General features: G+C 39.4%; 1 protein-coding gene across 2 annotated transcripts in view; it reads right to left on the reverse strand.

Moving 5' to 3' along the window:
* arhgef39 (Rho guanine nucleotide exchange factor (GEF) 39) overlaps positions 1–14,132 on the reverse strand; it is an 82,116-nt gene that overhangs the window by 33,023 nt on the left and 34,961 nt on the right. For both annotated transcript variants that reach the window (XM_059326303.1, XM_059326304.1), the window contains 2 exons: positions 11,224–11,294; positions 4,227–4,355 (listed from right to left, as the gene is read on the reverse strand). In XM_059326303.1, coding sequence (XP_059182286.1) covers positions 4,227–4,355; positions 11,224–11,294 — 200 coding nt within the window. The remainder of the gene's footprint in view (positions 1–4,226; positions 4,356–11,223; positions 11,295–14,132) is intronic.

Here is a 14,132-nt window from a genome sequence, read left to right on the forward strand (position 1 = left end):
TCTGGGGGCTAACTTGTAATGGAGACACGCAGAGTGAGTGGACTTTTGAGAGGGTGTGGCCTGAGACTTTCCCCCTAATTGAAACACGGCTATTGGGTACCAGTAGAGAATTCCTGGTACTGGTGCTAGTATTGGTTCAAATGTGAACGGGACCCAACTATAGCAATGTTTGCCACTGTCCACATGTCTACATGTGCCATCATTCCAATGCAAGAAACTATTCTAACTATAGAAACAGAAACTGCCAGACACCAAAACAGTTTTGGGATTAAAATGTTTTTAAAAAAGGATAAAACTATGTCTCTCAAAACTGTTTTCAATCAGTGTAAATTATGTTTAGAGAAAACGAAAAACAGTGCCTCGCTGATTTGCTTCCCATGCTGTCAACCATTTTCTCCCTTTTGAGTTTCTTCTTCTTCACTTCTTCGGTTTATCCTCATTCATTGGTGAGCTAAGCCAACGAGTCAAAGTGGTGAAGTCAAATTCCTGTCCAATCCATTTAGAGCACCTGCATATTTTCATAACGAGTGTATTGGTAATGTTGAATGTATATTCCCATAGAGATATTGTGTTCCAACCCTAATCTCTTTCTGCATCCATCCATCCATCAATCTCCCCCATACCTCACAGATCTCCTCCGACGTCACTCCCCCACCTGCAACCTCAGATCTTCAGACGCCAACCTACTGACCCCCATCACCAGGACCAAGCACCGCACTGTTGGTGACAGAGCCTTCTCCACTGCTGCCCCAATCCTGTGGAACTCCCTCCTTACTCACATCCGCAATTCAGACTCACTCCACACCTTCGAAAATCAACTCAAAACCACCTTTTCAAAATAGCCATAGCCAAAGACATGAACTCATAATATCTCATCTCTGTTTAGTTTCTGTTTTTTTCCCTGCATTTTGTGTTTGTGTGTGTCTAAATTCTCTGTTATGTTAACCCATTTAAGCCGGGAAAGCATTACTGCATTTCTACCACGAAAACCGGGGGCGATGCTGCGTTATTCAACCATTAAAGCTGGGAAATCGGATATGTTGTTTTGTAGTATTTGTAGTTTTTTCCACCTATTTTCGGTCTCTTGGCCAATGAAGTGCATCAGAATACATGTGGGAGTGTCACAATGCAACAGAACTTTGAAATTATGGAGGAAGACGACTATAGCGGAGGGAGCTCAGATATAACAGGTATAAGCTCTCCAATACTTTTTGAATTTCATTTCTATTTGCTACAGAGGCTGAAAAATCTATTATTTAGTAGAAAGCGTTGACACTTCTCTTGAATTTCCAGAAAAACTTCAGGTTTTAGGGGCTTATTTTAAAATCGCCCAGAGGTTTTACAGGCATTTTTTTTACAGCCATTTTAGGCCTAAATGGGTTAAGCGACTTCGAGTAGCTTTTAAAAGTGCTATAAAAATCGAATGTATTACTATTATTATTACTATTATTATTATTATTATTATTATTATTATTTCATGGATCTGTGTGGAAAAGGAAATAGAGGAAACATTTCATAATTTATGTTTCTTTCTAAGTTTATTTTATATCTACAGCAACACTTCATTTCATGAGCCTTGGGGTCCCGCGAGATGATTTCTGGGGTCGCCAAATCATTTTGGAAGTCAGCTCTGTCTCCACTGTGTTAAAGTGTTCATGTGTAAATGTGTTTTAGTCTTTTTGGTCATTTAATGTCTTTTGTGGTCTTTTTGTGGTTTTTTTTTTGTCATTTTGTGTCTTTTTTTGATCATTTTGTGGTCAATTTGTGTCTTTTTTGGTCATTTTGTTTCCTTTTTTGATCATTTTGTGGTCATTTTGTGTCTTTTTTGGTTATTTTGTCATTTTTTGGTCATTTTGTGTCTTTTTTTATCATTTTGTGGTCAATTTGTGTCTTTTTTGGTCATTTTGTTTCCTTTTTTGGTCATTTTGTGACGTTTTTGGTCATTTTGTTTCCTTTTTTGGTCATTTTGTGTCTTTTTTTATCCTTTTGTGGTCAATTTGTGTCTTTTTTGTCATTTTGTGTGTTTTTGGTCAATTTGTGTCATTTTGTGGTCAATTTGAGTCCTTTTTGCTTAATTTTATGTAATTTTTTGGTCATTTTGTGTCTTTTTTGGATCATTTTGTGGTCAATTTGTGTCTTTTTTGGTCATTTTGTTTCCTTTTTTGGTCATGTGTCTTTTTTTGATCATTTTGTGGTCATGTTGTGTCTTTTTTTGGTCATTTTGTGTCTTTTTTTGATCATTTTGTGGTCAATTTGTGTCTTTTTTGGTCATTTTGTTTCTTTTTTTGGTCATTTTGTGTCTTTTTTGATCATTTTGTGTCTTTTTTGATCCTTTTGTGGTCAATTTGTGTCTTTTTTGGTCATTTTGTTTCCTTTTTTGGGTCATTTTGTGTGTTTTTGGTCAATTTGTGTAATTTTGTGGTCAATTTGAGTCCTTTTTTGCTTAATTTTATGTAATTTGTTGGTCATTTTGTGTCGTTTCTTTGATCATTTTGTGGTCAATTTGTGTCTTTTTTGGTCATTTTGTTTCTTTTTTTGGTCATTTTGTGTCTTTTTTGATCATTTTGTGGTCAATTTGTGTCCTTTTTTGATCATTTTGTTTCCTTTTTTTTTGGTCATTTTGTGTTTGTTTTTTTATCATTTTGTGTGTTTTGTGGTCAATTTGATTCTTTTTTGGGTAATTTAGTGTCTTTCCTGACAAATCCCAAAGTATCAAGTTCTGACTTTCCAAGGAGTCTCTGGCTTGAAGCTGACTGTTACACACTCAGGAGGTCAGAATGGACCTTTAAACTTATAGCAAAGGACTTAGATTAAAAGTAACAATAAAATATAAAAAAATATATATAAATGCACAGACAGAGAGATGTTTTGGTTGTTGTCTGCTTCATTATTTGTCCAAAATATGTCATATCAACTGAATTTGTCTGATCTGAACTGTGCGTGTGAGATACTGTTCAGTGAGCGGGGGTCGCGGACAACATGCATGTTAAATTCGGGGTCGCGACTCAAAAAGGTTGAGAATTACTGGTCTAATTGACCTCAAGACACCTGAGAAAAAACTGATCACTACAAATTAGATGCAACAGTCAGGAACATAAAGGGACATAAATTGAAAAAAGACGTGAAACAAGATAGAAAATGTGAGACGTCTTTGTTTTAAATTGAAGGAACAGGAAGGCAGACACAAATCTGCGGCCTCCCAGGGAAACGGGCTGACTGTCTGCTGTATCGATGTCCCATTGATTCAGGCTTTGTGTCTCACAATCGCCCCCCTCATCTCCTACAGAGCTACTTAATATGTTTGAGGGGCTCCGGCGCTTCTCATCTGTAAAAGGCAGAGCGCTTTTCTTTTACCCACATTAGAGGTGGTGTTGGTGGGGAGGAAGGAGAATGGGTCGGCGTGGGGTTGCGGGGCGGGGTGGTGCTGCTGCTGCTCTGAAGTCTGCCTGGTGGGACCGGAGCTTTATTAGCTGGAAAGGAAGCCGGCGGAGTTGCGAGGGCCTGAGAACTTGAATGAGAGGAAGCTTTTGAAACTTCCCACATCGGCATTAGAGAGATGAGCTGCTATTCAGTGCTCGCTCCCAGCCTACACCAACACATCCGGAAATACACACACACATATAAAAAAAAAAAAAAAGGCTGCATATCCAAGCAAAAAAACACACATTCATGGCTTGGTGTGCACATGCATCCACTCGTATCCAGCAAACACACACACAAACACGCTTTGGCTTCCTATTTATCTGCTAGTCCGCAAGATGAGACTGGGCTCTAATTGGTCCTGGGGGAGATTGGCAGGGTGAGCAGAGCAACGAGGAGGCCAGACAAACAACAGGAGGGGGAGTGGCAGGAAGGAAAGGGCCACCGCTCCACAAGTAGAGAGGGAACCACAATGGAGGAGGAAAATAAATGAGCGAGAGGGAAGGTAGGATAAAAGGGAAACAGCTAACAGTTAGCAGTAATGCTCTATTAATATTTTGGGCTCAGTTCAAAATACTTCAGCTTTCTGCAGGAAGTCCAATGAATTCCAATGATTAAAGATCCAGGCGAGTGCCTTCGAAATGTCTCCATAACTAATTTCCCTTTAGTTTATCTATACTTCTCTACTTCCCCCTCCACCCCAATGGTCCCAAGAGACACGGAGCAATAGATGAAGAAAGAGGTAGGGGGGAGATGGAGGTGGTTCTTGGAGGAAATGAAAGGAATATGTGATCAGAGGCTCTAACCTGCAGCCGACACCTTCGTCTTTCGCCCTTTCAGCAGTTTCTGCACCCGGCAAAGCTGCAGGTGGTTCTCATGGCAGCGGGTGTTGTTCTCGATACGCTGGGACACCTCGCATATCGCACTCACTGCCCCTAAGAGAAAACAAACATTTGCATTAACATTACTGGAAGGACAGTCATTCAGAAAAACCTTTCTGAGCAGTAATATAATAAAAGCTGGGTGTGTTCAGATGCATCAGGAAGATGAACTCCCTTGATGTTTAAATTATTCCAATGTAATGATTCAGTGTGTTTACATGCACAGTTTAATCGAGCTATGCTTAAAAATCAGTATTGGTGTCTAATAGGACTTCTGTCCTTGTCCCAGTTTACATGCAACTGAGAAAATCGAATAACTGACAGGAACATGTTCTCCTCAACACTGGGTGGCGATATGCGTCTTTTCAGCAGGTTAATATGGCGCCCTTCCCAGTTGACCTCAGTTCAACACTTTGTGCCGTCGCTACTGACCGGCAACCGGCTAATATGACCGGCTAATGGGCGACCGGCTAATGCAGGAACGGCTAATGGGCGGCCGACTAATGTGACCGGCTAATGTGGGAACGGCTAATGTGACGTCTAATGCGGGAACGGCTAATGTGACCGGCTAATGCGGGAACGGCTAATGTGACTGTCTAATGCAGGAACGGCTAATGTGACTGTCTAATGTGGGAACGGCTAATGTGACTGGCTAATGCGGGAACGGCTAATGTGACTGTCTAATGCAGGAACGGCTAATGTGACTGTCTAATGTGGGAACGGCTAATGTGACTGGCTAATGCGGGAATTGCTAATGTGACCGGCTAATGCGGGAATGGCTAATGGGCGACAGGCTTATGCGGGAACGGCTAATGGGCGACAGGCTAATGCGGGAACGGCTAATGTGACCAGCTAATGCGGGAATGGCTAATGGGTGACAGGCTAATGCGGGAACGGCTAATGGGCAACAGGCTAATGCGAGAACGGCTAATGTGACCAGCTAATGCGGGAATGGCTAATGTGACCGGCTCATGCGCGACCGGCTAATGGGCGACCGGCTTTCTTTCATGTTTTTGTTTCGCACATGCTTTGTCTTGTCATAAATACCAGCGAAAATCCTATCCTTATCTGGGTGTCCTAATCGGAGTTGGAGAACTCCGACATCAGTAGGACTAACACGTTTACATGCACTTCAGTTGTCCAGTTATAGTTGGATTAAGGAAATAATTCATTTTTTTCAAGTGTCATGTAAACGTACTGAATGAATAATCTAACTTGGTATTTAATTAGACAAAAACACAAATTCCTTTTCAAAATACATTGCCTTTGAAGAAATTAAATATTTACCAGAAACCTTAATTTATCACAATATTAACTGATATTGCAATATGAAATTACTTGGGCTGTCAAAGTGAAAGCATAGCTGTATCACGATTTGGACTGTAAATATTCAGCTTTGACTAAAATAGAAGATTTGAGACTCAGCCATTATACGAATGCTGGCTTTTATTTGATGATCTATGGTTGGTAATGACTTTAACTTCTACATGTACCTTTATGAGAGCCCAATGTGAATGCTCTTTGGCCAAAATACATATCTAAATAAACACTGTTGACTACAGCTGATTGATCTCCAATTTCACAGCAGATAACCATTGATAGGAGATTTAATGAGATGTAATTACAATATGTCAGCCTATGTTTACATTTTATTATATACTACTGACAGATACAGAAGAGGAAAAGGGCAAGGTAGGAGAAAAAAATTATGAGGAAAAAAAAATCATTATGCACTTTGAAATGACGATAATAAATTGCATAAACAACAGACTGCAAGCTACCTAAACAACAGTAACCTACTACCAAGAATAGCTCATGTATGTGTAGGGGGATTTCATTAAATATTGTGGTTATTGCTCATTTCATGCCATTGATAAAAATCAGGTTGTAGCTTGCAGTCTACCTCACTGTTGGTGAAAACTTTACACTGTAAATAATCGCTGTGAAATCTACAGTTATTTACTGTATTATTCACAGTTCATCACTGTGTTTGATTTTTACAGGATAGTGCTGTATAATTTACAATAAAAATCCGTCCTTGTGACAAAATCACAGTAGTTAAACATTACTGTGGAAAAAACACAGTAGACAGTATGAAAAGTAATGTAGATGACTGTATTTTTCCATTTTTATCATCATTTTGACCAGAATCAGTCCTATACAAATGCTGTTTAAATAATTAACTTAAAGTAAAGTTGTTCATACAAAACAGTTTTGAAATCAATTGTAAAACAGTAAATGTATTAGTATAATTTTCTTTAGTGTATAGAGTAATTACTTGCAATTGCTAGTTATTTCTATCAAAAATAATGATGAAATTATTATCAAATTAACAGCATTGTTTACTGTGCCGTATTGCCATATACAGTACCATTAAAAATCACAATGTTTAACTGTTTTTTTATTCTTACAGTAAATAAATCTGTAAACACAACTAAAAAAATCAGTGTTTAATTTTTATTTTATTTTACAGAAAAGAAACTTGTATATGTAAATAAAACTAAAATCACAGTGTTGAATTGTTTTAAATTTTAGATATTTTAAAGAAATTTTAAAGTATAAAAAACAATATTGTAAATAAAAATAAAGTAGTTCTACTGTAAAAAACAATTATAGTAGGTTACTTGTTAATTGCTGCCAATAAGTTACTGTAAAAATCACAGTAAATTCTTTACAGAGTACCGAACACAAAAAGTTGACTTTACTCTCGGCATTTTGACTTTTTTCTCGAACTGCACAATAAAAAAAGAACATTACAACTGCTGCATCCTACCAAATGCTTCAAAGGTACAGTGCACAGTAACAGACCTGTACAGCAGTTAAGATCTTTTATTTTTCGAGGCCCATTCAGCATCGCAGCCTAATTAAGCTTGATTTCACCAGTGAGCTCTTGCAAAGAACTTAACTGTGCAAATTGAAATACCCAAACAGTTCTGATTTGGCCTGATGGTCCACTGAGTGGGTCAGGCTGGGCTGTGTGCTGTGTTTGAATGTGTGTGTAGGGACGCCTTAGCATGGACATATTAATTAGAGAGACTCTGGTCTCCACCACAGAGGACCTTGTAACCCATAATCCATTGCCCTTCTGCAAATCAGCTGAGCTGTCAGTCTGTAATTGTATGCAAACAACAGCAGCCCCCAAATAAGCACAGCTCATTTGGTTAAATAAACCTATTTCCTCTGAAGTGTTTACCACAATATCAGACCATTCCCACCTCAGCTCCTGAAGGCTACAACACGCTGCTGGTATAGTATATAAACAGTATACAGCATAACTATTACACCGATGTAGGGCTGGACGATATGGACCAAAAGTCATATCCCGATATATATAGGCTAAATATCTATATACAATATATTTCCCGACATTTTATTGCAAAGTGATCGCAAATCTTCGGTTAAAGTCAAAGTCAAATATGACATGTCACAAGTAGTTTTATTGAAACCCTTTATTTAAGTGGACATAACTACTGTATAGCAACAGGAGTTTTTAAATCAAAGCTCCATAAAGTGCACATTTAAATAAAAAAAATATCTTAAATAAAAGCCGCAGCTTGCCTGGAGCAAGGATCACAGTGCAAAATTGAACTATATCGATATATCGCCTAGCCCTACACCCACACTAATAAAGTGTAAAAAAAAAAAAGAGAAAAAAAGTGATATATTCTTACAAAAAGACAGATTTGGTGTTTCTATATGATATAATGTTCCCACAACTCCCCTCTATCAGTTACCAACATATAGATATATTTGACTACTTAACAGGAAAAATATGACTTCCCTGCCAAAATGGTGACAGGTCATGTTAAAAAATTTGGAAGAAACCCCCGGAAACATGCTTTTTTTTTTAGCTACAGTTACCCGATGAGTTTGTTGACCCATCCCACTCAAAAAGGTGTAATTGGCTGACATTAAGTGGCACTTAACCCATTGAATCACTCTCAGACGTAATGCTGACAACAATGGCACCACATGGAAGAGAATTGTCTGGAGATTTGAGAAAGAAAATGATTTCAATGTACGGAAAAGGACAAGGGTACAAGAGGATTAGCAAATCATTTTAAGTCGGAACACAGTAGGAAAAGTGATAGAGAAATTAAAAAAGGGCTGACTTAAAAGAGGATGGAAATATCTAGGATGTCACCGTATGCTTTCACCACATGATGAGCGAGTGTTGCTGAAAGAATCTGCAAGCAAGTAACTCAGAGCTGGCAAAAGCTGTGAAAAAACAAACTGAGGTGACTGTTTCATCTCACACAGGAAGACGCACTCTGCATGGAAATGAAATGCTTGGTTGTCCATGCAGGAAGCCAATGCAGAACTGTTTTTTTGCTCTCTCATGGTTGTGGTCAATCAGAATCTTTGAAAACCTGACTGACTGTTTCATATCGTCATTGACTGCCCATTACTTTCTCCGCAAGATTTCCCAGTTGGAAATCTTGTTTCTGGTTAGGGACAACATTCTTTCTGCTGGTGTCATAGTAGGTTACAAGTAGAGTTGTTCCGATTCCAATACCAGTATCACTATACAAAACAATATCTCAAAAAGAAAAAGAGAGGGTACCATGAAAGTCACATTGAGTTCGGCTTCATAGAAGCAATGGACAATGGGGGGGTCGCCAAAGTTTACAATGGTAAAAATGTGGGTCCCTCAAGAAAAAGGTCAAGAAGTAGGAATGTTGCCAATATCATGATTTGCATTTTTTTTACTTATATAAATAATATACCTTGAATGTGAACGATACTATAATGGCACCTATGACTCCTGCAACATTATGATATATATGAGGGAATATCAAGGGAATCCAACCCAACACAAAACATGACAAATCTGAGGAAGTCAGTACCAACTTTAACTACTTTACAGTTTCCAAACCCCAAACTATGGACACAGTATTTGAATTGTGCTCAGGGTCAATACCCTGCCCTAATCATTCACTCAACAGAATATAAAAACTGAACAGTTGTCAATGTAAATCAATCAGACTGTCAAAGGACCAACTGTACAGTACCTGCATGTTAAGAACTCTTTCACAAACTTTTTGTACAAAGCTTTAAAATCTTACCAGAACAAATAGGAAAATCATCAAAATAGACAGAAGCATCCAATTACTGTGTGCCTGCCATAATAATCGCTGTAAACATTTAGAACTACATCATTAACGCGTCCAAAATAACAACAAACAGATGGATTCTAATTTCAAGCTCAACTTTCCTGCCTTTGTTCTGAGCACTGAAACTCAGCGGATGAACTTGATCCTCAGGGCGACTTGTCTACACTAAAATAATCACGGCCTAATTGGCTCGCTTAACTTCACAACAATTACAATGTAAACCAAACAAGGCATCCGTGTAGACTTTTTCCCTTTGTTGTACGTGTGTGGAATATATTCCATTGCCTGCTTTAGAAAAACAACAACTCCTAATTACAGTATTCTTGGGCTGAGTTCTGGCCGAGGCATTAATAATACATCTAGCCCATTAGACATTCTGAATACATCTTCCACTTCTTACAACTCTTTATTCCATTTATTCACTATTTAGACAGTGTTTGACCATGGCATGAGGACTGTTAACTTTTATTGTTAAATCTCTGACAGAGTTGGAGAGTTGCATCAGGTCAGACTTGGTTATGGTTGCTACAGTGGAGTCGGGCGTTAGAGTGTCGTGTTAAAGCGGGGCTGAAGCGATGCAATTACAACAATTAGATCCAGCCTGAATGCACTGCGAGGGGAAAAGGGGAGCTTGGGTGGGGGAAGAAACAAAGAAGAGCAAGAGCAAACTGACACAGAGCAGCACAACAAGAGAAAACAACAACAACAAAGCCTCTTGTGATTCGATCTGCTAGTTTGCTTAATCATATACACTGTGATTTGTCTGGAATTTCTGCTTTAAAATAATTCCCTTTGCAATACAACTGGGCTGTCTATAGGAAGTTTTTAAACACACAGACACACATACACACACACACAGACACACACACACACACCAATAAAAAGCAGCAGAGTTTAAAAAAGGATCTCTAATGAGAAGAGGAAGAGGCGATGGTGGAGCACATTTAGATATGTACCTTCATCTTAGAGTCAGGAGCTGTTTTAATTTGTAAGCAAAGGCAGCACGCTAGCAATGAGATTTTAATTGATACACATAAATAATTCTTTGTGTACATTCGCACTTGAGTCAGATTCGCTGTTTATTTGACGATTGAAATTAGTCATTATCGGGATTCGTGTTGATGTTGAAGATTTTATTTATTAATTTAGCTCCCGCTTAATATCCTCTGATCCGCTCCCAATTAATTATGTCAAAATCCACATCAAACTAGAACTTACACGCATATTGAGCTTCGCCTCGCTTTCATTTCTCTACTAGCCAAGCGCTGCTGCGACAATAACAACAAATGAGGAATGAAAGGGAAAGGGAGCACTTTCCTTTGTTCCTCAAATGAAGATAATGAGGGCTGTCTTTCACTATGACGGAGTCTGACTGCCGAGATGAAAGTCTTCACAGGTTGGGGTTTTTTTTGTTTGTTTTCCTGCTGTTGGAGGACTGGCCTTACATTCTATAATTGTACAGCTTTACTTAACTCTCCTGTGCTCCAAACGGCTTGTCACAGGTAGGAAGAGTTTCACTGTGAGCGAGCCAAATGTCTTTGTGACTAGTGATGCAAAGCACATCGCTGCATGCTCATCACTTGTTGTTAGGTTGCTGTCGCTGACAAAACCCCAACAATCCTGACAGATTGGAAGAGGAAGAGGTGACAACAACATCAACCTCAGCTTCACACGTGTGTAAATTTGAGAATGCAGCTCCAGACACATTGCTCCGTTATAAAAGCATTCAGGGTTAATCTGCAGATATTTTCCCTGAAATGTACTAAAATGATTATTGCGCCAGCTGCGCGATCAGAAGAGACACTTACTTGAAAGCTGCTGAAACTCTGGGTTGTCTGGACTTGTGTTGGCAGTCAGGTCCTGCAGGAAATGTTTATACCTGTGATAAAACAGAAAATAAACAAGGTCACTGCCTGCTCACAGTCTAAAAATATCACTGGAAAAAGTGTAAACTGCAACAACAAACACTTGGTGAAAGTGACTAAGACAGGCTTTTCATTTCCTGTCGATGTTACTCGTGTAGCCCAAACACTTTCAGAGCCATAGTCACTACAGCATTCTTTGTTGTGTCACTAGACTGGATGCAGGAAACCAACAGTGATGCCTCACAAAATGCCCCTCTGAGGAATCTAACAGGCCGGCAAATGGACACACATTCCGATGTAAGCCTCTGATTGTCTGCCCTAGGCATAAGCCCTCCTAGTCTTAAATGATTTATCTCCTATCTGTCAGATAGGGACAAAAAGACTGATATACATGGCCATCTTTCCAGTGCCCAAACTGCAACATGTGATGTCCCTCAAGGGAGTGTCTTGGGCCCTTTATTATTTTTAATATACATTAACGATCTACAAATTGTTTGCACTGCTAATCTGTTTTTATATGCAGAAGATTCAGCCATCCTGTTCCCCGATAAAGATGTTGACAGGCTGCAGGCCACTCTCAGTGAGGAGTTCAGTAACATCAGTTTCACTACTGGGCAATACCCGGAATGAGGCGGGTCTCATTCACAGAAAAAACGCCCCTAATTTGAATACGAGCAGTCCAGAGCGGACTTTTGTTGGGAATTTTTTCGTCCCTGTCAAAGAGCAGGGTCTTTTTTCTCCCCTGAAAAAAGCCTGGTTACTGATTGGGTAGATCACTAAGCGGGATGTGACGTAGTACTCTACACGACAACAACACACTCCATTTGTAAAAGCCGGCGAAGCAGTGTTGCCGACTTAGTGACTTTGTTGCTAAATTGCGCAACTTTTCAGACTATTTTTCAAGATAGCGACTGGAGACAAATCCAGCGACTCCTTCTTACTCTTCTTAACGAGCCGGAGGCTTCTACAGCACAGCAGCCACATAGGATGTCATATCTAGCATTAAATCTGTCTGTCTTTTTCTGATAGATGGATCAGGAAAAAGAGAGGACGGTCTTTTCTCTAAACATACTGGGGGACATTTTTATATTTATAAAGATATTCCGATACCATTTTCCCCTCCCGATACAGATTCCGATACTTGTGCTGTGGGTATCAGCCGATACCGAGTACCGATCCGATACCAGTATGTTATAAAAAAAATACCGTATTACACCTGCATGACTGTGATATGATTATCATTGTGGTAAGGCCTGGCTCAGGTTAAACCTTTTGTAAAACATGAATAAATGTAGGAGATTTAAGGCATTTATTTTTTACATTTATTTTTAAATAAAACAGTATACAAAACAGTAGTGCAGCAGCAACTCAATAAATAAATCTGGGGGTCCGGAGGCATACTCCCCCGGAGAACATTTTGCCTCAAAAGCCTAAATTTGGTGCCTCTCGCACATTCCAGTGCCACCATTCCATTATTGTAAAGGAGAATAAGGGTTCTTCTATGTTTTATTTAAGGCATCTTATTTTGACAGTCTTCTTGTAAATTCTGTGGTGGACTCTGCTAACACATCTATGTTCTCTTATTTTGAAAGGTACATGTGTTTGCTTTTATTTTGAAGGCGGGTCTAACACGTTCTTACTGTAACGCCATATGGTGTGTTACATTAACACTGAAAGTCGGAACTTGGAGCTCGGAACAACGTCGAAAATTCGGACATTCTTGTAGACCTTGAACGCACCTTTAGCCGCCGGACTCTCTATGTGCGCTGCAATGTAAATAGTCTAACTAGCGGAACATTACTCCTGTTTTACTGACGATGTTTGTCGCTGAAAGTGGAGGGGATGGATCGGGATCACTATGAATCTCGGGGGGATATATCCCCCCGTCCTTAGTGCCATCTGCGCACATGCTGGTGAGAGATTCCAGTGTGAAATATTGCCACACCGCCGACATGATAGTGCTACTTAGCTTAGCTCCAAACCTCGCGTCAACCTGCTCTGACACACATGTGTCTGTTGCGTTTGTGTTACGTAATCAATTCCTCATCGTCCCTCTAAAACAGCAGCTGCAGGTTGCAGCACAGCGCCACTATTTTTAAGAGCTAATTTAATAAATTACGTGGTATCGGATCGGTGCCTGGACTCCAGTACGCGCAGATTCCGATGCCAGCATTTTCGGCAGTATCGGAGCAATTTCCGATACTGGTATCGGAATCGGAACAATTCTAATCAAAAATCCAAGAAAAGGTGAATTTTGCACAACATGTCAACTTGAAATGAAAACTAAATATACATTCAGTCTGATTAAGATGGTAAAAAGCAATTAATAAAATGCAATTTATATGTGGTGAAATTAAGTAACAGATTGCCCCAATTTCAATTTCTATCTAAGTTGAGAAGAGTGTCAGCTTCCTCAGAAAGCCTTATCCTTTTTACTAGGATGATGTGACCTTGAAGTGCATTGACAATTGACATTGATTTCCACTGTGTCTGTCTGCCTTTGCAGCCTTCTCTTTGTGCAGTCTGGGCTTGTTTTAGAGACATAGTGGTGCCACTCAGAGAGGCTATTACTGATACTAGCAAACTGTACACCACTGCTACTGCTTCATGTGGTGGCATGAGGGGGATGAGATATGTGTTAGAGTGTGAGAACAGTGTAGTGTGATCGTGTTTGTATAGACTCTGTGTAGAGAACATAACAACACAATTGTGATTCTTCATGCTGCACTTCGTAAATTGCTGCTTGACTGCATTTGGAAGACGTCATTTTTCAGTAATTCTGTAACATGATATCTTTACAAGCTATTAGAGTTGTTATGGTCTTGCATATTTGGGTAAAGTTTAGTCTGTTA

This window comes from Centropristis striata, chromosome 22, assembly GCF_030273125.1.
Source record: "Centropristis striata isolate RG_2023a ecotype Rhode Island chromosome 22, C.striata_1.0, whole genome shotgun sequence".
NCBI classification, from domain to species: Eukaryota; Metazoa; Chordata; class Actinopteri; order Perciformes; family Serranidae; genus Centropristis; species Centropristis striata.